This window comes from Petaurus breviceps, unplaced genomic scaffold (assembly GCF_028583685.1).
Source record: "Petaurus breviceps papuanus isolate PSGF00001 unplaced genomic scaffold, PetGlider_PUasm1.0 126, whole genome shotgun sequence".
Lineage (NCBI taxonomy): Eukaryota > Metazoa > Chordata > Mammalia > Diprotodontia > Petauridae > Petaurus > Petaurus breviceps.
The window spans coordinates 20,133,287-20,156,356 of record NW_027185655.1 but is presented as its reverse complement, the minus strand read 5'-3'; the positions used below and the strand labels follow the sequence as shown (position 1 = coordinate 20,156,356).

General features: G+C 44.4%; 4 protein-coding genes across 7 annotated transcripts in view; 1 reads left to right on the top strand and 3 right to left on the bottom strand.

Annotated features, from left to right (window-relative positions):
- DNAJB14 (DnaJ heat shock protein family (Hsp40) member B14) overlaps positions 1-11,595 on the bottom strand; it is a 102,132-nt gene extending 90,537 nt beyond the window's left edge. The window contains exon 1 of one of the 2 annotated variants that reach the window (XM_069094046.1): positions 11,391-11,595. In XM_069094046.1, the coding sequence (XP_068950147.1) occupies positions 11,391-11,494 (104 nt within the window). In that variant the 5' untranslated portion in view covers positions 11,495-11,595. The remainder of the gene's footprint in view (positions 1-11,390) is intronic. The other variant, XM_069094036.1, reaches the window with a different exon arrangement.
- A 1,961-nt stretch (positions 11,596-13,556) lies between these two features.
- Positions 13,557-23,070, bottom strand: part of H2AZ1 (H2A.Z variant histone 1) — a 126,184-nt gene continuing 116,670 nt past the window's right edge. Inside the window, exons 2-6 of one of the 3 annotated variants that reach the window (XM_069094095.1) lie at positions 15,625-15,741; positions 15,003-15,080; positions 14,672-14,785; positions 14,391-14,520; positions 13,557-13,999 (exon numbers count right to left, since the gene is read on the bottom strand). In XM_069094095.1, the coding sequence (XP_068950196.1) occupies positions 13,938-13,999; positions 14,391-14,520; positions 14,672-14,785; positions 15,003-15,080; positions 15,625-15,627 (387 nt within the window). In that variant the 5' untranslated portion in view covers positions 15,628-15,741 and the 3' untranslated portion in view covers positions 13,557-13,937. Of the gene's footprint in view, positions 14,000-14,390; positions 14,521-14,671; positions 14,786-15,002; positions 15,117-15,624; positions 15,742-23,070 lie in introns of those variants that run through there. The other 2 variants (XM_069094100.1, XM_069094086.1) reach the window with 2 other exon arrangements.
- LOC138169214 (uncharacterized) lies at positions 15,733-16,955 on the bottom strand. The gene is made up of 3 exons (XM_069098477.1): positions 16,827-16,955; positions 16,239-16,788; positions 15,733-15,920 (listed from the first exon to the last, which is right to left on the bottom strand). The coding sequence occupies exons 1-3, from the start codon at positions 16,953-16,955 to the stop codon at positions 15,733-15,735; spliced, it is 867 nt and encodes a 288-aa protein (XP_068954578.1).
- The window catches only part of LOC138165772 (sel1-repeat-containing protein YbeT-like), a 65,730-nt gene continuing 58,915 nt past the window's right edge, over positions 16,256-23,070 (top strand). Inside the window, exon 1 of the mRNA XM_069094109.1 lies at positions 16,256-17,026. The gene's annotated coding sequence lies outside the window, so the exon portion shown is untranslated. The remainder of the gene's footprint in view (positions 17,027-23,070) is intronic.

The window sequence follows — 23,070 nt, the reverse complement described above, 5'->3', positions numbered from 1 at the left end:
TGGTACCTACATGTCAAAAGACTTGGAGGAAAACCTCCAGTATGTTCGATGGTCCATTGAATAGGATTTATGGAAGGCCCTGGGCAAGAGTTGCAGAGTGTAAGGCAAGAAGCAGCTTGGGAGGAGGCCTTGGTGAAGTATAAAGAGAATCAAAATGTTAAAAAATGTCTGAAAAATGATCAAGTCCATTGTTGGTGTGATAGTATACAGACACAAACATTTTTGGAAAATAGTGTGCAATAAGAATCACAGAATTTTACCACGTGATTCCATAATGCTATCTTTCACTATGGGGCAGATAGTACAACAGTGGATAGAATCCTGGGCCTGGAGTCAAGAAGACCTGAGTTCAAATCCAGCTTTAGCATGACCTAGCTATGTGACCTTGGGCAAGTCACTTAATTGCCTCAGTTACCTCATCATGAGCTGGAGAAGGAAGCAACACACTCTTCAGGTATCTTTGTTTGAGAAAACCCCAAATGGGGTCATAAAGAGACAGACAACTAAAACGACTGAACAAAAATTGTTGACTATCTCAAGAAACATAGAAAGAACCGACCTGTATAAAAATGTGCACAGCTCTTTTATCAGCAAACAATTGTAAACGACCTACATAACATACCCAACAATTAGAAAATGTCTGAATAAATTATGGTTTATTAATGTAATGGAATATTATGGTGTTATAAACAAATAACTATGACACATAAAAAAACACAAAAAGGCCTCTCTGACTTGATACAGAACATAATCAGCAGACCCAGAATGGTATAAACACTGAGCACAATATTTAAAAAAAAAAGTATAATACAGTCCCAAATGATACCACTTAAGACAGATCTGGTGCCATAACAAAGCCCAAAGCATTGGACTTGTTTCTTGGCCTCGTTTTTGATGTCTGATTGTTCCTGGTTCCTAAGGTAATGTTTTTTAGCTAAAAGTTGTCGTTTCAGTGGTGCAGGCCCCCCTCCATCCCCCCCAATTGAGTAAACTACCTACCTTACTCTTGTTTGAGTCTTAAGGCTTAAGGAGTCTCAATGGCTGGAGCGTAATAGGCTGAGGGGGTCACTCTGGGATACGGTCCCCAGACCATAGGCAAAGTTAAGACTTGAGCCAGGGTTTTCTGACTCCACTCTGTCACAGCAACTCTTGAGATTTTAAAATAAGGTGAAGAAAAGTCCTGAACTGGTACCAAATAACAGAATTATTTAGGGAAATTTAGTACCTATTGTAAAGGCAAGCTTCCTTCCATAACTGAATTACTCAGAGACCAAACTACAAGGTGTCAACAGGAAAGTTAAGCTACTACTTAGTAATCATCAAGAGACTATGTTTCTATGTAGTTTGGTCACTAAGTAATTCAATTATGGAAGCCTGGCCTTAAAACAGGTACTACATTTCCCTTATTAACACCATTAACTGGTACCAATCCAGGGCTTTTCTCAACCTTAACTAGAAGTTCTAGTATTTTACCTAGAAGAGGGGGAAGAATTATTAAAATACTAGAAACACACATACTAGTTCCTAGTATTTTAACAACTCTTTCCCCTCACCCACCTTCCCACAATTAAATACTGTAAGAGTGGAGGAGGAAGCAATGTGACTCAAAGGAAGGCAAGGCAATTGAGGTTAAGTGACTTGCCCAAGGTCAGACAGCTAGTAAGTTTTAAGTGTCTGAGGCCGAATTTGAACTCGGGTCCTCCTGACTCCAGGGCTGGTATTCTCTTCACTGTGCCACCTAGCCATCCCACATCTCTTCATTTCTTGAAATGCGTGCATTCCAACTTCTCCATCATGCCCCAGCTAGGGATGGTACCTTCCCCTCTCGCCTCTCACCCATTTTCAATTTCCTTTTGTAGTGCTGTTTTGCCACATTAGATTGTAAGCTCCTTGGAGGTAGGCACTATTTTTGTTTTCCTATGTCCTTGGCACTTGGCAGCACAGTGCTTGGCACAAAATAAGTACTCAATAAATCTGTTGACTGATTGAGTTGAGCACACTCTATTCATGACCTGATGTTGCCTCCAGGAAAACTGACAATAATTAACATCTGGGCATAGTCACCCACCATCTCCAAACCCTAAAATTTAAATTTAAATTGGCATTTATTTGCTATCACTTCTGAACAAGTACAATGAGGCAAAATATATAGGTGGATAAAGACAAGCCAAAGCCTATTCCAAGGCATTTTCATTTTGTTTAAAAAAATGCAGTCCCATCACAGGGAATAAGGAAATCTTTTTTTATTATACTGAAATTGTGTTGTACAGAAATTGGTCACAACTAAATTTTGCCTGCAAAGGCACAGAATGGAAGAAGGAAGGGATTTTAGAGAATCGCATAATCTAACCTCTACCTGGGTCATAAAATAGCTCCAACAAGTAGTCATGCAGCCACTCTCAGAAGAACAGTAATGCAAAAACCACTTCTAGAAGCACCAAATTCCATTTTCAAACAGCTATTAATACATATTTATGGCTCACACTTATACCTGCACTTAAAGTCCGTCCTCTCTCTCTTTATATACACAGACACACACACACACACACACACAATTTTTTTTTCTATATATTCTCTCGTTAGATTCTCACAACAACCCTCTGGGGTAGGTGCTATCATTCTTCCCATTTTGCAGATAAGGAAGATGAGGCTGAGGAAGATCCTGTAATTTGGCCAGGGTCCCTCACATAGTAAATTTCTGAGGGAGGGTTCCAACTCAGACTGTGCTGAAAGAAGTCTAACAGCCACCGTACTGTCCAACTACTTAATTAATGAAAACCAATTATTTAAGCCTGAGTTATCAAAATTATGCCAGAGAATAAGCAATGATCTTAATCAGACAGTGATGAGGCCAACCAATGTTACAGTATTATACTGCTGGAAGGAAAAAAAACCCAACTAGTTAGCTGTCCAAACTGCCTTTGGCTAGCAGAACTTGAACACTGGAAAACTGTCTGCTAAATGACTCTCAAACTGATTTAAGGTAAAAACAGAATTAACGTTTAAGTATACTTGGTGGCAGATAGGTGGTGAAGTGGATTGAGTGCCCCAGAGTCAGGAAAACTCACCTTCCTGATTTCAAATCCTGCCTCAAGGCACTTACTAGCTGTGTGACCCTGGGCAAGTCACTTAACCCTGTTTGCCTCATTTCATCCTCTGTAAAATGAGATAGAGAAGGAAATGACAAAACACTCCAGTACCTTGGCCAAGAAAACCTCAAATGGGGTGATGAAGAGTCAGACTCTACTCAACAACAAAAACTTGGTCATTTGAAACACAGAAGCAATAGAAAAGAAAATTATGTGTTAAGAACATTCAATTTACGGGGGACAGAACCCTAGGCCCGGAGCTCGCCCAAATTTGGCCTCAGCATTTCCTAGCACTTTGGACAAGTTATTTCACTTCTATCGGCCTATAAAATGTGGATAATCATAGCACCTACCTCACCTTGCTGTGAGGATTAAAGGAAATATTTGTAAGATGTCCTTAGCACAGTGCCTAGTACAGAGTGGCAACTTAAATGCTCCTTCCCACTTATCCTGTTTTAAAAACACAAAAATGTTCAAATATGAAAAACTCAATAGATTTGGTTTGGTTTTTTTCCCCAGGTCAAAGACTAACACATATGGCTCACCCTCATTTAATTTTTACCCTTCCCATATCCAACTCACTTGAACTGACAAAGATCCAAAAACCCTGCCTTCTTCCTTCTGCCTACTTAAATAAAATTCTTTGATATATTTTATTTTTTAAGTCAGTTTTTTTTCCTCAAACATACTCACACCCTCCACATATATACACACACTCATTCCTCCCTTATGTTAAAGAATAATAGTTAAGCAAAACCAACCTATAAGACACTGATGTTATATGCAACCATCTGCCCCCTAAACCCAAAAGTGTTTTATCATCTATTCTCTGGAACCAAGACTGGTCATTACAATGACCACTATATGACTATGGTCATAATTCTCTAACTTAGACTTCTTTCATTTTGCATCAATTCATAAAATCTGACTGTGTTTCGCTGAATTCCTCATAGTGTAATACATTACATTTGTATACCATAATTTGTTCAGTCATTTCCCCAATCGATGGGCAGACACTTTGTTTCCTATTTTTTTGCTACCACAATAAGTGCTTCTACAAATATTTTATTATGCATGAGACCTTTCTGCCTTTGACACCTGTAGGACACACACCCATTAGCCCCACTTACTTTTCCACTGAGTCACATGGAAGAGGAGGAGAGGATGCAGGGGAAGAAGGAAGAATTGGGAAAAGGGAGAATTACTGGACTTCTCAGTTAAGAATTTAAGATGCCTATCTATTGGGAGCTCTATGCAAGATTTTGTAGGATCTGCCTTCTTTACTTTTTAGTACCAGCAGCAAGATCATCTAAAGGGGAAGCTTTTGATATTATTTCTACAGGAAAGAATAATGAAGAGTAGGCTGGGTCTGGCACTAGCACAGTGGTTACAGGATGCTTTCAGGCTTCATACAAGTCAGATCTGAATGAAAACCCAAACATGCTATATTCAGATGAATATGGATTAGCACTACTAAGTAAAAACTTGCTACCTAGAACTATACATAGTAGTATGATCCAATAGTGAAAAATAGTAAACATATGTCACCTCACAATGATTCTTTATTTTTCAATGCCCACTAGGTGTTCAAAGAATGCTTCTATATAAGACTCTCATTCCACAAATGGAATTAATAGCTATTAAATCCTACTGTGTAAATGATAGTGTACTGGAAAGAGGGCCAGTCCTAGAGTCAGGATAACCTAGAATTAAGCCCTCCTTCTGCTAACTATGTGACCATGGACATAAATCATTTGCCTTCTCAGTGCCCACCCTAGGTAACTGTCTAAGGCTATAAGTTAACAGTTGTAACCTGATCTGTTAGTTATAAGTAACAGGTTAGTTAAAGCGAGTCTCCATACTGACAAGGCCAATGAAATCATGTGTGTGCACAGAGAACTGAGTCAAATCTATAAGAATACAAGTCATTCCCCAATTGATAAACGGTCAAAGGATATAAGCAGGCAATTTTCAGAGGAAGAAATTTAAAGATATCTATAAGCATGTGAAAAAATGCTCTAAATCACTATTGATTGGAGAAATGAAAATCAAAACAACTCTGAGGTACCACATCTCACCAGTCAGATTGGCTAAGATGACAAAACAGGAAAATGATAAATGCTGGAGAGGATATGGGCAAATTGGAACACTAATGCATTGTTGGTGGAGTTGCACACTGATTCAACCATTCTGGAGAGCAATCTGGAACTATGTCCAAAGGGCTATAAATAAGTGCATACCCTTTGACCCAGCAATTCCACTTCTAGGATTGTATCCCACAGAGATCATAGAAGTGGGAAGAGGCCCCGTATATACAAAAATATTTATAGCAGCTCTGTTTGTGGTAGCAAAGAATTGGAAATCAAAGGGATGCCCATCAATTGGGGAATGGCTAAAGAAGTTGTGCTATATGAATATAATGGAATACTATTGTGCTATAAGAAATGAGGAGCAGACAGACTGCATAATAACTTGGAGAGACTCATATAAACTGATGTTGAGTGAGAAGAGCAGAACCATGAGAAATTTGTACACAATTACAGACACATTGTATGTGTGATGACCAACTTTGATAGACTGGACTCTTCTCAGCAATGCAAGGTTATAAGACAATTCCAAAAGACTCATGATGGAAAGAGATAAACACATCCAGAGAAAGAACTAGAGTCTTAATGAAGATTGAAGCAAACTACCTGCTCTCTCTTTTTGTTTTGTTTCTTCTTTCTCACTGTTCACTCCACTGGTTATAATCCTTCTTTACAACCTGACTAATTTTAAAGTGAAGGTATCTGGAGACCCTATATTTGATTGCATGCCCCCATGGGGGGGAGGGGCAGGAAAGGGAAATTTGAAACTCAAGGGATTGTGGAACTTAATGTTGTAAACTAAAAGTAAATATATAAATTTAAATTAAAAAAAAAGAAATCATAGCACAAGTGCATGTGTGTGTGTGTGTGGGGGGGGGGGTGTTATTAAAAAAAAGTAACCAAGTAACGTGCCAGGTACTAGAAATGCAAAGCAAATAAACCCAAACCCTGTGTCAGAATTCTAATTTAATAAGGGGCTGGCTGGGTACACAGTATAGAGAAGTTGGAGTGAGGAGGGTGGGGGAAGGGGAAGAACGCTGAAATACAAAGGAAAAGTTGGAGAAATACAAAAATACTGAAGTCAAGAATTGAGAAATTGTGGGGGGGAGGGTAACACTACTTCACTTGAATAGAAAGCCTTTATGGAGGAATCTGTGTTGGGACTTAAAGGGACTTCAAAGAGGTGGGGTAGTATTGGGGTAGGAGAGAAGATAGGAGGTCCATTTCAGGTATGAGACTTGGTGCCAAATTAATGAACAAAATACTGACTGTGCCTAGGAGCTGTGAAAACTAAAGGTTCTATGAAAAGAAGTTCAAATATACTAGTAACCAACACTGACTAACAAATCATAATATCATACAGTCATATTATCTGGGGGAAAAATTATTTAAGGTATTATAAGTTTTCTATTGGGAAGGCAAGCTGCTAGAAGAGGTTAAGTGACAGAAGGAATCTTTATGAATGAAGGCCATGAGGTCAAAAGATCATAGACCAGAGCAGGAAGGGACCTCTGGGGCCATCTTGTCCAACACCTTCAACCTGATGATTAAAAAGAGACCCAAAGGTCACATAGGTAGGAAGCATCAAGAGGCAGAATCTGAACAGAGATCCTCCAACTCCAGAATTGGGGGAGGAGAAATTTGGGAGAACTTGGAGAAGGAATGAAGGAAAACTCATGTGTAAGGAGAAGACAGAGGGGATCAATCTACAGGAAGAAAAGGATTAAGAAGGATCTGAGAACACTAAGAAGAGAAACTAGTTGCAAAGGCAAGATCTGTAAGAAAGGTAAATGAAACTAACTGGTAAGTTAAGGCAAGAATAGTGTGAAAGGGAGGAAGCTGAATGTGGATGTCAAGTTATTAAAAGGTGTAAGTGTAGGGGTGGCCGGGTAGCACAGTGAGTAAGAGCACTGGCTCCAGTGTCAGGATGACCTGGAGATAGAATCCTGGGCTCAGACACTTAGCACCCACCCAGAAACACCTGGCCGTGTAACCTTGAGCAAGTCACTTAACCCTAATTGCTTAAAAAAAAAAAAGGTGTAAGTGTAAAATCACATCAGGGAACAAAACTATAAAGTGTAGTTAAAAGAGTATAAACTGTCAGTAAGAATGGAGAACGAGTATAATTTTGCAATGACCACCACTAAGGGTTTTATTTCTCCCAATGCCACATGACTGCTATTTGGGCTTAAGAAAGAATTTTCCATTCAAAATAATTTAAGTCAAACAAGGTTTTATACTTCAAAGTACATAATCATCTACCTAGGATAAGGGTCAGTACTAAGTAAAATAATATCAGGATGCTGTCACAATCTAATCAGAAATGTGAACAGGGTTCTTTAAAGTAAGATTTAAGTTAGTAGATAGAGAGTTCAAGTCCTGCCTTTGAAACATGGTCATGTGAGCTGGCAATTCACTGAACCTTTCAGTGTACCTAAGCAACTCTCTGAAGACTATGTTTCAGGGAAAAGTGCTTATAGGCATTAAAGGAAATTCTTCAACAGAAGTTACCTACAAATCACTGGATCAATAGGAAAAAAAAAAAAGGTTAAGCATTTTAGAGCTGAAAAGGACCTTAGAATCAGAAATTTTCCTGTCTGTATGTGGGCAAGTCCCTCAGAGGTTGGATCACTGGTTTTCAAAGTAGCCCCCAAAGGGGCTACTACTCCTGGCTGACTGGCCTGGCTATGTGAATCTCTCTGTGCCTCAGCTGCAGCATCTGTGAAATGAAGAGCTTGAGTCCTATGTTTCTTCTTGCTTTAAATCTATGATCCTAGGACTCCTAGTGGGTCAAGGGTTAGAAGATGGGCATCATCCTGGTCTCAAGCACAATCACATTTACCCTTCACCCATGATAACCTACTATACTCCCCAAGTCTACCTTTTTCCCATAAGGTACAATCTCCCAACCTTCCCCTTGAGGCTCTCATGGAACAAATAACCTAGCCAGACCCAAGTATCTGTATCAGCAGATTGGGGCAGGTGAAACTAAGAAAATCCCTAACATAGCCACCAAGAAAAAAAATTGCTGATAGGAGTATATGATCAAGAAAGTTTGGAAACCACTGGACTAGCTTATAGCTAAGGTCTTTGTCAGCTGTCCAAGTCCCAAGAATTTTCATAGTAACTGTTTTTTTTTTTTTATTTATTTATAACTAAGAGTAGTAGAGTGCCCTTTGCAGGAATAAGGATGGGGGCTAGGATTTGCGAGCTCCCGGAGGAGCACATCCCTCCCACTAATGCAGGTCAGTATCTTCTCTTAGCACACTGCCTGGGCACTGAGGGGTTCAGTAACGTGCCCAAGGACATTCTTTCTGGCACTTGGGCCAACTAGCCACGAGCTATAGCCTACTGATTGACTGTCGCATCATAGCACACCTTTGATATATACTGGTTGTTTTGCATCACAGGGTTCAAGAGGATGCCAGGATAGAAGAAATTCTGATTTTAACAAATATAAAATTTCTCTGTTACCAAAACTTTTACTGAAGTTGTTAACACTGGTAGTCTTCCTTCTGGACTGTTTCATCATTCATTTGTCATTCATACAAACGCTTTGTGATAACTCATATGCTCATCTTGAATCTAGTAACAAGCATTTATTAAGGACCTATTATTTGCCAGGCACCAAGAATAAAAAAAAATGAAACAGTCATTGTTCTCCAGGAACATATTGTAACAACAGAGATGTGTAGATCTGTTTGTACAAGATACATGCAACAGAGCAGATACAAAGTAGCAGGGCCAGGAAAGGTTTCCTGCAGAAGGTCATGCTCCAGCTGAGTCTCGAAGGAAACTCCAGATTCTAGGGGCAGAGGAGGGACAGAATGTTATGTGCGAAGAACAAGGAAGCCAGCAGAGTTGGGCCTTGAAGCGTGTATGAGGGCCTAATGCCTATGAATGCTAGGGCAGGAAGGGCCCAGGATGTCAAGATCTCTGAATGCCAAACAGAGGAGTTGAGATTTGATCTCAGGGGGCCTAGGAAGCCTCTGGAGTTTACTGACTAGGGAGTGACATAATCAGATGTGGAAAACCACTTCGGTGCCCATGTGGAGAGACTAGCACAAACCAGAGGTGATGAGAGGTTGAACTGGGGTGGTGGTTGTGGGAGCAGAGTGAAGAGAACAATGGTAGAGAGAGAAATGAGTTTCCTTGAGTAAAACAAGGATCTGAACTTAGTGTTGTACTGTTTTAACACTTTAACTGACGGTGTAAATAATGGTGTAGTTGGCATGCTCAATAAAGAGAAATACTTTCACAAAGTTGGGGACAACAGTTAGGATTAGACTGAATCTAGTCAGATGAAATCTAAAATGAAAACGTAAATCCTTACGGAGGCCCGGATAAAAGTCTGGGTCAGGAGTCAATAGGACCTACCTTGGGACACTTACTAGTTAAATGACCCTAGGCAAGTCCCTTAAGCTTGGATGTTGCAAACAGCTCCCTAAGTCCTGCCAACTAAGCCATACAGAAGTTAGATCTGCTGAGGGTGTTTCCATAGATTCCTTCTGAAATCACAGGCCCTTCTTATAAATGTAGCCTTACAGATACAATGTAAGAAAGCATTCTTGGACAACAATTTGAAGGTGGAAAAAAAAAACCTTGGATGTTTTGCAGATTGTAAATCCAATAAGAATACAGAATTTCCACTGTGACATATCCTGGTACAACCATAGCTCCATACACGACATCTTAGGAAGAATGCTGATATTGAAAACCAAGAAAGTGTCCAGATGAAGGCAACAAATCAAGTGACAGGCATTTTTAAAGAGATGACTATGTGCCAGGTGCTGAGGAAACACCTTGAATTCAAATCATATGATAGACTTGAAGTAAATGTAAAGATTTTACCTGCAGAATAAAATATTTAGGAAAGACATTGGTACAGTGGAAAGAAGGCTCCATTTGGAGTCAGAAGGCCTGAGCTGGTGTGCCAGTCTTGTCACCTGAGCAAGGATTTCACCCTCTCTAAATCCCATTTTTTTCATTTTTAAAATGAAGGGGTTGGTCTAAATGATTTCCACTTGTCCCTTTCAGCTCTCTGCCATGACAGTTCTTTTACATACTTGAAAGACTGGTATATGGAAGAGGAATTCATTTTGTTTGGCCCCAAAGGGCAGATCTAAGAATAACAGATCAAAGCTGCAGGGGTAAATTTACTAAAAAGTGGCGAATTTGCCTAAAAGTAGAATAAGTGGCTTCAGGAGGTAGTGGATTCCCCCTCACTGGGAGTTTTTAAGCAAAGGCCGAAAGACCACTTGTCTTTGGACAACGTCTACAATGTTGTAGGAAGTATTCTTTTCTAGGTAGGGGTTGGACTAGTTGGCCAGTGAGGTCCCTCCCAACTATGAAAACATGTGATTCCATGACTGGGCAGGGACATCTATATTTCTCCTATTCCCTACCAGACTGTTACAAAAAAGACCTTTACCAAATATCTGCTGATTAACTTAGGTCTTCCAAACCTTATAATTACATGTCCCTTAAGCTCCCTGGGCCTCAGTTTCCTTGCTGTAAAATTAAGGGGTTGGACTAGATGATTTCTCAAGGGTCACTTCCAGCAGTAACAAGTAGCTGATTTTAAGGACTCTAAGCCAAAAAAGTTAAACTTTCCTATCCAGCAGGAATAGAGGGTTAATGTGCAGTTAAGCAGCCCAAAAACCTCACCCCCCATCCCCCCACCCGAAGGGCGAGGAAGCAGAGGGCAGAACTCACAGAAGCAGCCCTGATTTCCCTGCCTAGTCCTAAAGTTCCCTGGGTCGTGTGAAACAGCAGGACACTTTTGCGGCCTACCTCGGAAGTGACACAAACGGGGAGCATCCCTTCTGAGGCCGGACTGCGACCCCCCGCACCCCCAAGTCTCGGCCCGACGAGGCTCGGACCCTGCCTGGCTCCGGCCCAGCCTGCGGTCCGTTCTGGCTCCCCGGCCCCCGGGGGCACTGCCCTCTCCAGGGGCGCGGGGCTGTTTCCCGGCTCACCGGGGAGCTCCGGCATCTCGGCAGCGATCCCCGCGCCGGGGCCGGAGCGGGGCCGGAGCGGAGCCGGGGGCTCCCGGCCGAGCGCCGGGGAGGGGGAGGGGAGGCCGGGCCCCTGCTGCAGGCCCCGCGGGGGTGTGTCGGGCCGGCGGGGCCCGGCCGGGCCTCCCCGGGCTGTCCCCGCGGGGCCGGGCGGCCGAGGCCAGGCCGGCCAGGACCGGGCCGGCGGAGTCACTCACCTCGGGCCGTGGGGGACGGGTAGAGCTTCTCCGCCTTGTGCAGGAAGCGCAGGGCCCGGTCGCGGTTGCCAGCCTCCAGCGCCTCCCGGGCGATCTCGATGCATTTCTCCGCCTCGTCCCGGTTCCCCTCCATGGCTCGCTCCTTCTTCCGTTTCCTCCGGCAGCGCAGCGAGAAGGGGGCGGAAGCCAGAGCGGCGGAGGCGGAGGCGGGAGGGCGGGCCGGGGCGGGGCGGCCGAGGGGAGAGGGGGCCGGGCCGGGCCGGGCCGGAGGTGGGGCCGGACCGGGCGGGAGGGCGGCAGGCCTTGGGGCCGGAGGGCGGCTGACTCCGCCTTCTCACTGGCGGCCTCCCGACCCTGCGGCTGCGGCGGCTGGGCCGAGGGCAGGCTGCATCCCGGACCCCGACCCCGGCCGGGGACTAGCGCCCAGCTGGGCCCGGCTCAGGCGGTGCAGGGGCTGCCGAGGCAGGGGTGTCGAAACGTCGACCCGAATCCGCAGAGCGAGGCTCGGAGGGCGCAGGAGCCAGGCGGAGCCTACCAACCGGGGCCCGCCAGCGGGGGGGAGGGGGGGGTGGTACCACCGGGCCCCCGGAGTGGGGGGGGAGGGCCGGCCGTACCACTGCGGCGCCTAGGGGGCAGACTACTGGGTCCCTGCGCTGGGCGGGAGCTCCGGCGCCTCTCCGCCCCCGTGCTGCCCCGCCCCCCTCGCCGAGAGAGGCCTGGCCCCGGGGATGTGGTGACTGCGATCACGGGCCGTTTAGGATTGGGGAAGGCCCCTCGCGTCGTTTCCTAGGGGGCGCTAGGAACCCTGTTTCCCCGCCGAACCGCCTCCATGGTAACCCGACACTGGCGTGTAGGAGGCGGGGCCGAGAGAAGGCCCGCCCTACCCCCACCCCCTCCCGCAGTCACTGCGCACATACCATGTGCCAAGTAGGCAGGAGCGCCTCCCGAGCCTCTGCCCAGGCTAGCCTTCCTTCCCCCCAATACACCGTTCTGTCCAGATTTAAGGCAGCTCATGAACCCCCAAACCCCAAAATGCAAATTGTCACTAGCTGCTAAGATGTTTCAACTTTCTTTCTTAGCCATCTGCAGTACTGAGACGTCTGTAAAACCACATACTCCATTTCCATAGACTTCTCAACAATCAGCCCACATTGAGTTTACGCCCATTTTACTTAAGTGTCAATATAGTTTTCAATAAATCAATCTCACACCTTATCCCGTAGCAACTGACTTTTTGAAGGCTGCTCAACCAAATGATCAAGTCCTACTAAACTGGCAACAAGCCCTTACAGAACACATCTAATTTTGGACATTCAGGTATTTTCGAAGACCATTTAGTAAATAATTAATGATCTACTGGTGAAGGATCTTATACCAACTAAATTTGGAGATCCAGTGAAACGCAAGTCATTAAATCCTGGTTTTTGCTGTGAAATCCTGATTTGCACCTGTATTTTCTGTAGTATATATATTTATGCACATGAACACATAAAATAGTACACGATGTTAATCTGAGTATAATAGCACAACTGTCTCCAGTCCAAGACTAAAGCTAAATATTAATATTCACAACTAAATGTTGAGGAAACCTCCCATAACACTACATTTGGTAAAGAAATTAAAAATAAAGTTGTAACAAGTGATTTTGTTGTAAACAACTAGTCTTTTATAAAAAGGGTTTTTACAGAGCAAGACCCATTCCTCCTTAATAGCGATCTTCTTTCCTTCATAGGCTTACTTTTTCTTTCATTCATAGGCCCCTACCTATAGTTTGGTTTACTTCATCCAAGGATTACGTTTCAGGATGAATTGCTTGTCTTGAGTTACCATCCTGTGGTAAGCTACAGTAACATCTTTTCCTTGAAATGTTCAACAAAGTTATGACATTAGTAGACACAGGTACATAAACAAAGGAAAAGACTGTTGGGAAGCTTCTCAACCTTTGAAAAAAGCTGTCACAACCCTTTTGGATAATTTTTAGTGCAGAGCTACAGATGCACTTGGTTTGCTTCTGGGTTGAACTTAATTCCTACTCTAGTTGATCAGGAAACACCTATGCTTAAATTACCAGGCCATATATTTTCAAATGGTTCATTTGAGTTAACAACATTTGGGTCAAGTAGACCTATGTCTCTTCTATAAAACATAAAAATTCAAGAAACAAACTTGTTTTGGATATGACCTTTATTGAACTTATCCACCAGAGTGGAAATAAAAGTCTGTACAAAACCAAATGTTTGTTACTATAACTTCTGCATCACAATTAATATCCAAACAGATTTTTAAAAACAGTCAACTCAATCAAAACCCACTACTTCAGAATCAATAGCTTCTTTGAAGCCACAGTAACACTTAAATATGGTTAAGACTTCAATGCAGAAATTTGGTTGGCTGGAAAGCTAAGTAAGCTTCCAACTTAATCAAAATAGAATTACAAAAAGGCAAAATTGTGGTTTTCACAGAGATACAGTCCACTGGAAATCACCAACACTGGACAGTTGTTAAGAGTATTTAGAGTCCTGAGATAACATGGAATCCAGGCATCCTTTAAACAGTCTTCTGTTGTCCTTTCTTTCCAATCAGAGATTTATGGATGTGTGGAATCACACCTATAAGAGTGTTATAGGATTAGAAGTTTCCTTTTTTTAAAGCAAGATGGAAATTAACTATTTAAGAGCACTAAAAGAGAAATCTGTTATTTGCCCCTCTTCGTGGTTCTTAATTAAGAGGTTAATTTGTCCAACTTCCAAAAAAGAACATTAGTTTTCCATTTCGTTGAAAGTGGACTACATCGCCTTACATGTTTGTTGATCCAGTGTTTCAGGGAGCTTACATGCAGAATTCAAATTGCCTAAATACGGAAGGGTAGCTTTTCTATACAGACACACTAAATTGAAGCTCTAAAAAGTCGTTGACAATTTCTACTCTAAAAACCAAGTACCAGCTTCATCAAAACTTTACAGTGGTTTTCCCTCCAGCAATCGCACTAACTCTACGTACCACCACCAGCAATTGTTGCCTTAATAAGAGAGTCCAATTCTTCGTCCCCACGGATGGCGAGCTGCAAGTGGCGAGGAGTGATGCGCTTCACCTTTAAGTCTTTTGATGCATTTCCTGCCAGCTCAAGAACCTGCAGGGAGGGCCTCAGATCACTATGCTCTACCAGAACTTTCCTGGGTCCGGGCAGAGCCCCCACCTCCGGCCCCGGCCGCCCCCTGAGGCTCCCCCTGGCGTCCCTCCTCCCCGGCCCGGCGCTCCCACGCGAGCACCAGCCCCTTTACCTCTGCAGTTAGATATTCCAGGATGGCTGCGCTGTACACGGCGGCGGTGGCTCCCACGCGTCCGTGGCTCGTTGTCCGAGACTTCAGATGCCGGTGAATGCGGCCCACTGGGAACTTGGAGAAAACACACAGGCCCCCGAATGCACAAAAAAGATCCGGCCGGGCGGGACCGGCTCGGCACTCCCGCCAAATCTCAACCCCGGCCGGGGGACTTGGGGGCGCCCTGTTCCGGGCACACGTGACCGCGTTCCCACTGCTGCCCCCGCCCACGCGCGAGGGGAGACCCGCCCTCCTCCCCGAGGGGCGATCCGCGGCGGCGGGCCCCACTGACCTGCAAGCCGGCCCTCTGCGAGCGGGAAACCGCCTTTGTCTTCGCCTTTCCGGAGTCTTTCCCAGCCTTCCCGCCAGCCTGGAGGGGGCACACACCCATGCGGGCGGGAGGAGGGGTCGGGGGTGGAGGTGCTCAGCTCAGCCGCCGGGGCCCCCTCCCCCTTCCCTCTGAGGGGCCTCCCAACGCCTCGGCCCGAGCATTGCCCTGAGCGCGAGCGGGCGGGGGATGGGGGAGGGAGGTCGCCCCCGCCTCCCGGGGGAAAGGGGGGGGGGGCTCCGCGGCTCCCCGCCCGCCCCGGCGGCGGTGGACCAGCCGCGCGCAGGACGCCGGGAGCGCGCGCGCGCTCTGCCCCGGGCCCGTGCGGCGCCGCGCACGCGCGCCACCAACCGTCGCCGCCGCCACGAGACCGGAGGCGGCTCCCTCCCTGCATCCCTCCCCCCAACCGTCCCCTCTCCTCCGCTTCCTCCTCCCTCCACTCGTCCCGGCGCGCGCGCGCGCCCCCTTAACCACCGCTGCTGTCCCTAGTCTCCCGGAGTGTAACGGTGCCCTCCGCCTCTCCCCTCCCCCCTCTCCAGCCGGGAGCCAGCCCGCGGAACCCTTCAGGCTCTTCTGCTAAGTTTACCATTTTGAGTTGTGTGTGAAGCTCTCGCACACACGCTCACGGCAGAGAATGGACCAAGCAAACACCCGGACAGAGATCCCAGCGGCTACTGCTCTGGCGCACCGCGATTCAAACTGCGCTGTCTCCCGCCTTCCCCGCTCCCTTTATACTGCAGAATGTTCCCTCATCCGGGAACTCGGATCGCCCTCCGCACCAATGGCTGCCACTCGGCCTGGAGACGCGTTCTCGCCGCCTTAGCCAATGAGCATGAGAAGCAAGAGGACGTAGGGGCGGGCTTCTCGCCGGTCTAGCGAGAACTGGTGTAGCGGTGGGGGGTTGGGGGGGGGTAATGAAAGGGAAGGCCAGAGGGAGGGAGGAGGAGAAATGGAGCAAGTTAAGGCGCTCAAGCGGAGAAGCCAGCCAGCGCGAGTCACGTGACTGGGGGCGGTGCGGAGGAAGGGCGCGCGCCGAGGCTGCCTGCCCGGCCCGTTCTGTGCCGCGCGCCCGCGGGCTTCAGCCCCTGGTGGGCGTGCAACGCTCCAGGCCGCCCAACCCCAGCCTGTATCTACCCCGCCGCCCCTCTCTCCCCAACCCCCACGACCTTGACTCTGTGCAGGCTGGCATCCCCTGCTCACCCAGCCAGCCAGTGGGGCCTGGAAAAGAGGCTCCCCACGTCCCGATTAACCCTGGCAGGCTGGCGTTTCCGCGGCAAACTACCCTCTCTTTGCAGCCAATAGCGGGCGGGCAGGCATGCACGAGCCGCAGCGGGGGGTCCCCGCCGAGCCCCCAAAGAAGCGGCCACAAAGGAGGGGGGAGGGAGTTCAAACAAAAAAGCGAAGCGCGGCTGGGGGGCCCTGCGCGCAGCCCCGAGCTGCCTCTGGCCAAGGTGCCGCTCTTCTCCCGTCGGCGCTTGGGTGCGTGACCATTGCATGGCAGCGGTCCGTGGGAGCCGCTGCGCGCGCGGAGTGCCTCGGGGGCAGGCGTCCGGTGCTCCAGGATCGTCGCCCAGCCTTCCTCGGTCTCGTTGCGGCCAGTGCCCGACGGCCGCCCGGCACCGATTATCCAAAATTGGGGAACCCTAGCCTTGAAGTCAAAACCGGCGCCCCGCCCTTCAGGCTTCGTTTCTGTTAGTTCGACAAGTTGCAGGACGAGCTCCGCTCTTGTGCGGGGGTGCGGAGAGGGAGGCTAAAGCAGAAGGAAAAAGCTCCGCTGCGCCAAGGTACGGCGACTGTGGGAGGCGAGCGCCTGGTTTCTATAGCGATGGCTGCTGGACTGGCGAAACCCGGAGCGGTCGGGCTGCCTGTCCTCAGGTGCTGGACAGGGACTTGTCCCTGCCGTTCCTTCCCAGCCATACACTGTCAGGCAGACCTCACACCTGAGAGTGCTTGAAAACCAGGAGGCGCAGCGGGGTTAGCACTAGCAGGTAAGGTGAAGCCGTCCTGGCGTTTGGGAAGGTAAAGGCCAAGGGGACTCCAAACAACATCATTTTGTAAACCGCCCCCCCCCCGCCCCCAATCCTGGAACTTTATCATATCCAGAGCTAAGCTGACTGGAATAATAATAATAATAAAGAATTTTATAAGGACCTTGAGTTCAACCAGGTAGCATTTCAAGCTAATGAAGTACTTTTGCTTAAAAACAATTTTTGAAGGAGTTATTTGCAGGAGATCTTTCATATCGCGCGCGGGCACACACACACACACACACACACACACACTCCCTATCTCTATCTCGTTCTTCCAGGATTGAGAAAACTGGCAGTGATTGGCAGGGAACGTTTTTGTCCCTTCACCGAGTTATCCCTATGACCCAAAACGCTTTGCGTGCAGAGCAGAGGGGAAAGTATGAAATTCACTCAGTGGTGAGAACTTGGATGGAGTTGATGAGACCAAGGTCTAGGGTTTAAATGAGTCAGGCTAGTTAGCTTTGCGCAAAGGGAAGAACAACTTTTTAAGATTCCGGATTTCGCTCTAACCTTCGCCACCCTTACAAATGCATACCTTTGTTACAAGGGAGATCAGATCCGTGGATTGCTCAGCTCAAACCTATTTTCACTACTGCAAAAAAACAACTCGGAACTCAGTTGACAGACTAGCTAGCATCGTTTCTGTATGCACGAAAAGTACTTCCCTGGAATTTTTCCCATGCTTAAATCACATCCAAAGTTAGAGGAATTTTGGTCTCCCAGAAATAAAAATCGATCTTCGGTCCTTCGTTATAAACTATTGCTCCCTCGTCCATAGTTTTCTTCCTGGTACTTACTACTCTCAACTAGACTGTGATTTTTATGTATTTTTGTATCTTCAGTCAAAAATTATTTAATAACACTTGCTTTGCATTCCCTGAAGGACCACAGCTTCTATGTTTTTTTGTTTTTCTGGGAGTGTCTCACATGCCAAAGTGTGCATTTAATAAATATTGGGTGACTTGTTAACTTCATTTATTTGGCTATTTAGTGAGTTAGGCTACAGTCATACAGAATGGGAAAGGACCTCAGAGGTCAGTGATCCGGATCCCTGATGTGATTACCCATCCCCCATTTGAAGACTATCTTTCCCCATCTTCTTGAGTCCTGATTCCAGTCTCTGCTTCTAGTTCCTGGTGTCTTGGTACTTGCTAACTTGGAACCCAGGATTTTCAAAAGTGCTCCATTTGTAATTCAGAACCCAGTCCCAGCACTAGCCCTATGGGGACGCTCACGGCTAGAGCTCTTTCCCCTTCTCTTTTCCACCTCTTGTACTAGGATTGGTAATCAAATCAACACTATCATTCAAAGAAAGGATAAGTCATGACCCCAGAGATGTCCCAGGCCAAAATACCCTGGGAGGCAACCTCTTCCCCACTTGTGCAGTCTGTTCCCATTAGAATATAAACTCCCTGAGGGCAGAAACAGTTTGCATTTTTGTATCTCCCTTGCTATCACAATAGTAAACAATACATTTTAAAAAAAATTCTTGGAGAACTTACAGCTTCTCAGGCAGCCTATTCAACTTGGGAATGGCTCTAATTGTTAGAAAGCTTTTCCTTCCATCCAGCTGAATTCTGCCTGCTACTCTGAAACATATGATCATATAATTTTGAGCTCAAAGAGAACTTAGAGATAATCTAGTCTATTATAGGCCAAGCCTTAAACAGATTCAAGGTTTAAAATATAGCTGTGGTACGTAAAACCAACTTTACTAAAGCGGGTTTGAAAGGGCACAATTCCAAAGTCAAAGAGAAAGAAAATGTTACCTTTGATAGTCACCACAAACAACAATCATCCAGAAAAGAAGGCATCAATTTTACCCCTCTCTGAGGCAATCGCAACATTGAGGACTCCATTCTCCCTCAGGGCTAACTAAGGCTCTTTATATTTCAACAGTTAGAAACTGCCCCCCCCCCCCAATCCCTTTCTTAAGGGGCCAACCTACTTTACCAACTGCTTGATATGTCTAGTGTATGTTGGGCTGGAAGGGGCCCTGGATGAAGAAAAAGAAGGGAAGAGAAGAAGTGGGAAGGATCATTCATTCCTGCCCAACATCTCATCCACATAAAACCAACACAGTTCCTTCTGCACAGTTTAAGTCATTCATTTCATAGAGTAGCACCACAAGGCCGTAGATGAGTAGATGCAACCTATTAGTTGCATAAGTATTGAGCATTAGAGCTTGGAAGTCATTTCAGGTTCTCTGATTCCAAAGTTTGTCCTCCTTAATTCACTGAGTTTTTCGTTGTTCCTAGTTCTTCTAGCCAAGGTGTGGCAGATCATCTAACTCCTCTTCCAAGACAGCTCTTTAAATACTTGAAACTGCTATCACTTCCATCCAAAGCATTCTCTTTTCTGAACTAAACAGACTTGCCCAACTCATTCAACCAATCCTTGTATAAAGTGCCAGGCCTGGAGTCAGGAAGACTCACCTTCATTCAAATCTGGCCACAGACACTAGCTCTGAGATCCTAGGCAAATCACTTAACCCAATAACTCCATTTCTCATCCGGAATATGAGCTGGAGAAGTAAATGGCAAACCACTCTAGTATCTTTGCCAAGAAAACCACAAATGGGGAAACAGCTGCACAGTAACAAAGTTATTGTCCTAGTAAATCTCTCTCCACCTTGTCAGAATTCTTCCCCACATGAGGAGCCTAAGCCCTCCAGATGTAGTCTGACCAGAGCTAAGTACGCTGGTGGTTATGATGATTTAGAGCTAATACCTTTAGAGAGTTTTAAGGTTTGCAATATACTTTTGTGTGCTGTTCTTTCTCATTTTCCTCTTCTGTAAAATGGAGATAATATCGTCACCTGCCTCCCAGGGTTGTTGTGAAGACCAAATAAGGTAATGTTTGTAATAAGTGCTCAGCACACAGCAGGCACTTAATAAAAGCTAGTTATTGTTGCTGTTATTCCACTCCATCCTCACAACGAGGGAGGTTCTATTATTATGCCTTTTTTGTAGATGAGGAAAATGAGACTGAGAGACTGTCCAGGGTCACTGAACTCTAAAGTATCTGAGATAGCATTATGGCCTCATTTATTCTGGAATCTATACTTCTATGAAAACTTAACTTTTTCCTCACTTATATTTTTTGTTAGGTTAGGGCCTAACTTTTTTTTAAAATTCAGGTGTAGGACTTAACATTTAACCCTTTTGAATTTTATGTGATTTGATTTGGTTCATTATTCTAACCTTTCCAGATATTTTTGGACCCCAATTCTCTGTGCTCTCTCCCTCCCAGCTTCAGGATCTCTACTTATTTGATAGGGGCAGTTAAGTGGTGCAATGGTTATTGTACAAGGCCTAGAATCAGGTAGACTTATCTTCCTGAGTTCAAAAATGGCCTCAGAAGCTCACTAATGTGACTCTGGGCAAACCACTTAACCCTATTTGCCTCAGTTCTTCTTCTGTAAAATGAGCTGAAGAAAGAAACGGCAAATAACTTCAGTATTTTTGCCAAGAAAACCCCAAATGGAGTTATGAACAGTTGGACATGACTGAAAAATGACTTTAAGAGAGACATTTGACAAGAATGACATCTATGCCTTCATCCAAGTCGCATTCCTGTTCAATATATGATTTATTCAAGTCTGATACAGTTTTAGGCTTCTGGTTGAACAAAATTACAAAAATATTTGAAGGCCCGACAACATGGACAGATCTGAAAAAAAAGACATATCATTTCTATCTTCCAGGTCCTTCGGGTTTAGTTTAGAGAACTAGAAAATCATATGACAAGTGGAAAGTCAGTGTAATAATATAGGAGCTCAGTTAAAAGACCATTATTAAATAGCCTAAGAATGAATTGACAGGATCCTGAACTATGGTTGTGACAAAGGGAAGAAAAAGAAAGTAAAAGAAAGAATCAATAAGATTTAGCATCTGATTAGATAAAAGGAAGGGTGGAAAAAAGGGGCACTCAGGGTGACTCAGGTTTCAAAGCTGAATAACTAGGGTAGTCATGGTGCTGCTAGCAACAGAAATAGGGTCATCCTCAGTAGGTAAACTGAGAGATGAATTCCATCTTAGATATGTCCATTTAAGGTGACAATGTGGAAAGCAGATATTTTCCTGAGTAAGTGGAGATTTGGCAGTACAGATTCAGGTCAGGGTTAAGGATAAAGATTTGAAAGGTATTTGTTTGGAGGCACTTATTAAAAGTATGATTTTAGGTAAGAATTCTGAAAGAATAAAAGCAAAAAAAAATGACATCAATTACAAAAGAGATCATCGAATCACTGAATATGCAGAGGTAGGAGAATTAGGACACTGTAGTGTCCCGGAAGGCAGGATGGTACAGTGTACAAAATGTTAAACGTGGAGTCACAGACTGAATTGCAATCCTGGCCACATCCTAGCTCTGTGACCCTGGACAAGTCATTTATTCTCCAAGCCTCATTGGTAAAATGAAATAGGGAGAGAGTAGATGGCTTTTAAAGCCCCTTCCAGCTCTAGATATCTGATACTTTGATCCAAAAAGAAAGCAGTCATTATCAAACAATACAGAGGAGAAGATCATAGGGTCATGGGATTTAAATCTAGAAGGAATGTGTAGTCCAAACTTCTCATTTTGTTTTGAATGAATGACAAAGCATTTGTTAAAAACTTACTACCCTTGCCAAGAACTGTGCTGACTGATAAGTTTACAAATACAAGAGCAAAAACAGTCCCTATCCTCAGGGACCTCACATTTTCTTTAAAAATAATTTTCATTTTTTGTTATTATGTACTTGACAAACATCAGCAAACACAAACATTTCCATATACAAAGAATAGAAAACAAAAGAAATCTCTATTATGTACAGCATGGGTTTTTAAAAATATATCAAACCCAACATTTCACCTACAAAGCCATCCTATTTTTCTATATTCCCCTTCTATTTTCTTCTATACATTAAAAAAAGGAAGTTTCACTAATACTCTTTTCATTCTTTTCTTATTTTTGGAGCCATCCCACCTAATCTCAAACTTTGGATTCCCCTGTGACAAATAAGAATGGATAATCCCCACACACAGACCGTGACTGAAAATGTATGTCTCTTTCTGTAGTTTTATTCAAAGTCTCTTTATTGATTATAATTTTTCTTACATTATGAACAGTAAAGGAGGTATTAAATATCTGCCTTTCTGGATTTGTTTATGAGGTTTTTAGTTCCTAGCATATTATCAGTTTTTATAATATTGCCATGTACAACTGAGTGAATATTTGTTTCAAATGCCATTTGCTAATCACCAAAAGGTTTTCATATCTAACTTTCCCAAAATTCTATTTGGGTCCATAGCTTTCTTCTTGTGTATATTTTTTGTTAGGTTAGGTTCACATTGAGGACTTTATCATAGTTTTGTTATTTCTCCCTGCAATCCAATTAACTTTCAAGTATTTGGAGGCATTACCATTTGGGATATATGTGTATGTATGTTGATATTTTATTATTATTAAAAGTACTAATATTATTTATCATGCCTTTGAGCACATTGTAGTTTGCTTCTTTTCTTTTAACCATATCTATTTTTACTGCTGCTTTTTCTGAGATAATTGCTACCTCTGTTTTTTTTTTTTAATTTGTCTAGGACCTAATAAATTATTTTCCATTTCCTCATTTTAACTATGAATAGTTATGTTTCAACTGTTTCTTATAAACAACAAATTGCTAGATTTGACTTTCTAACACATTCTGTCCACCTTCTTCCATTTTTTGGGTGAATTCATGACATTCACATTCATATATTATGGTTAATTGCTTGTTTTCCTCTATCATTTCTTCTCAGACTTTTTTTCTCTTTTACCCCTACTTCTTTTCAAAGAGAAAAAGGGAATTGAAGAGAGGATGTGATTAATATTAGTAGTTAATAATCAAAGTGGTCTATGCTCCTCCTCTCTTTTTTTCTTGCCTTTGAATTCTACCTTTAATATCTCCCCTCCAAGGTTTCACTTTGTTTTGTTTGTATATATCTCCTTTGCTCAATTCTTTTTCTTTTTTGCTTTTTGGA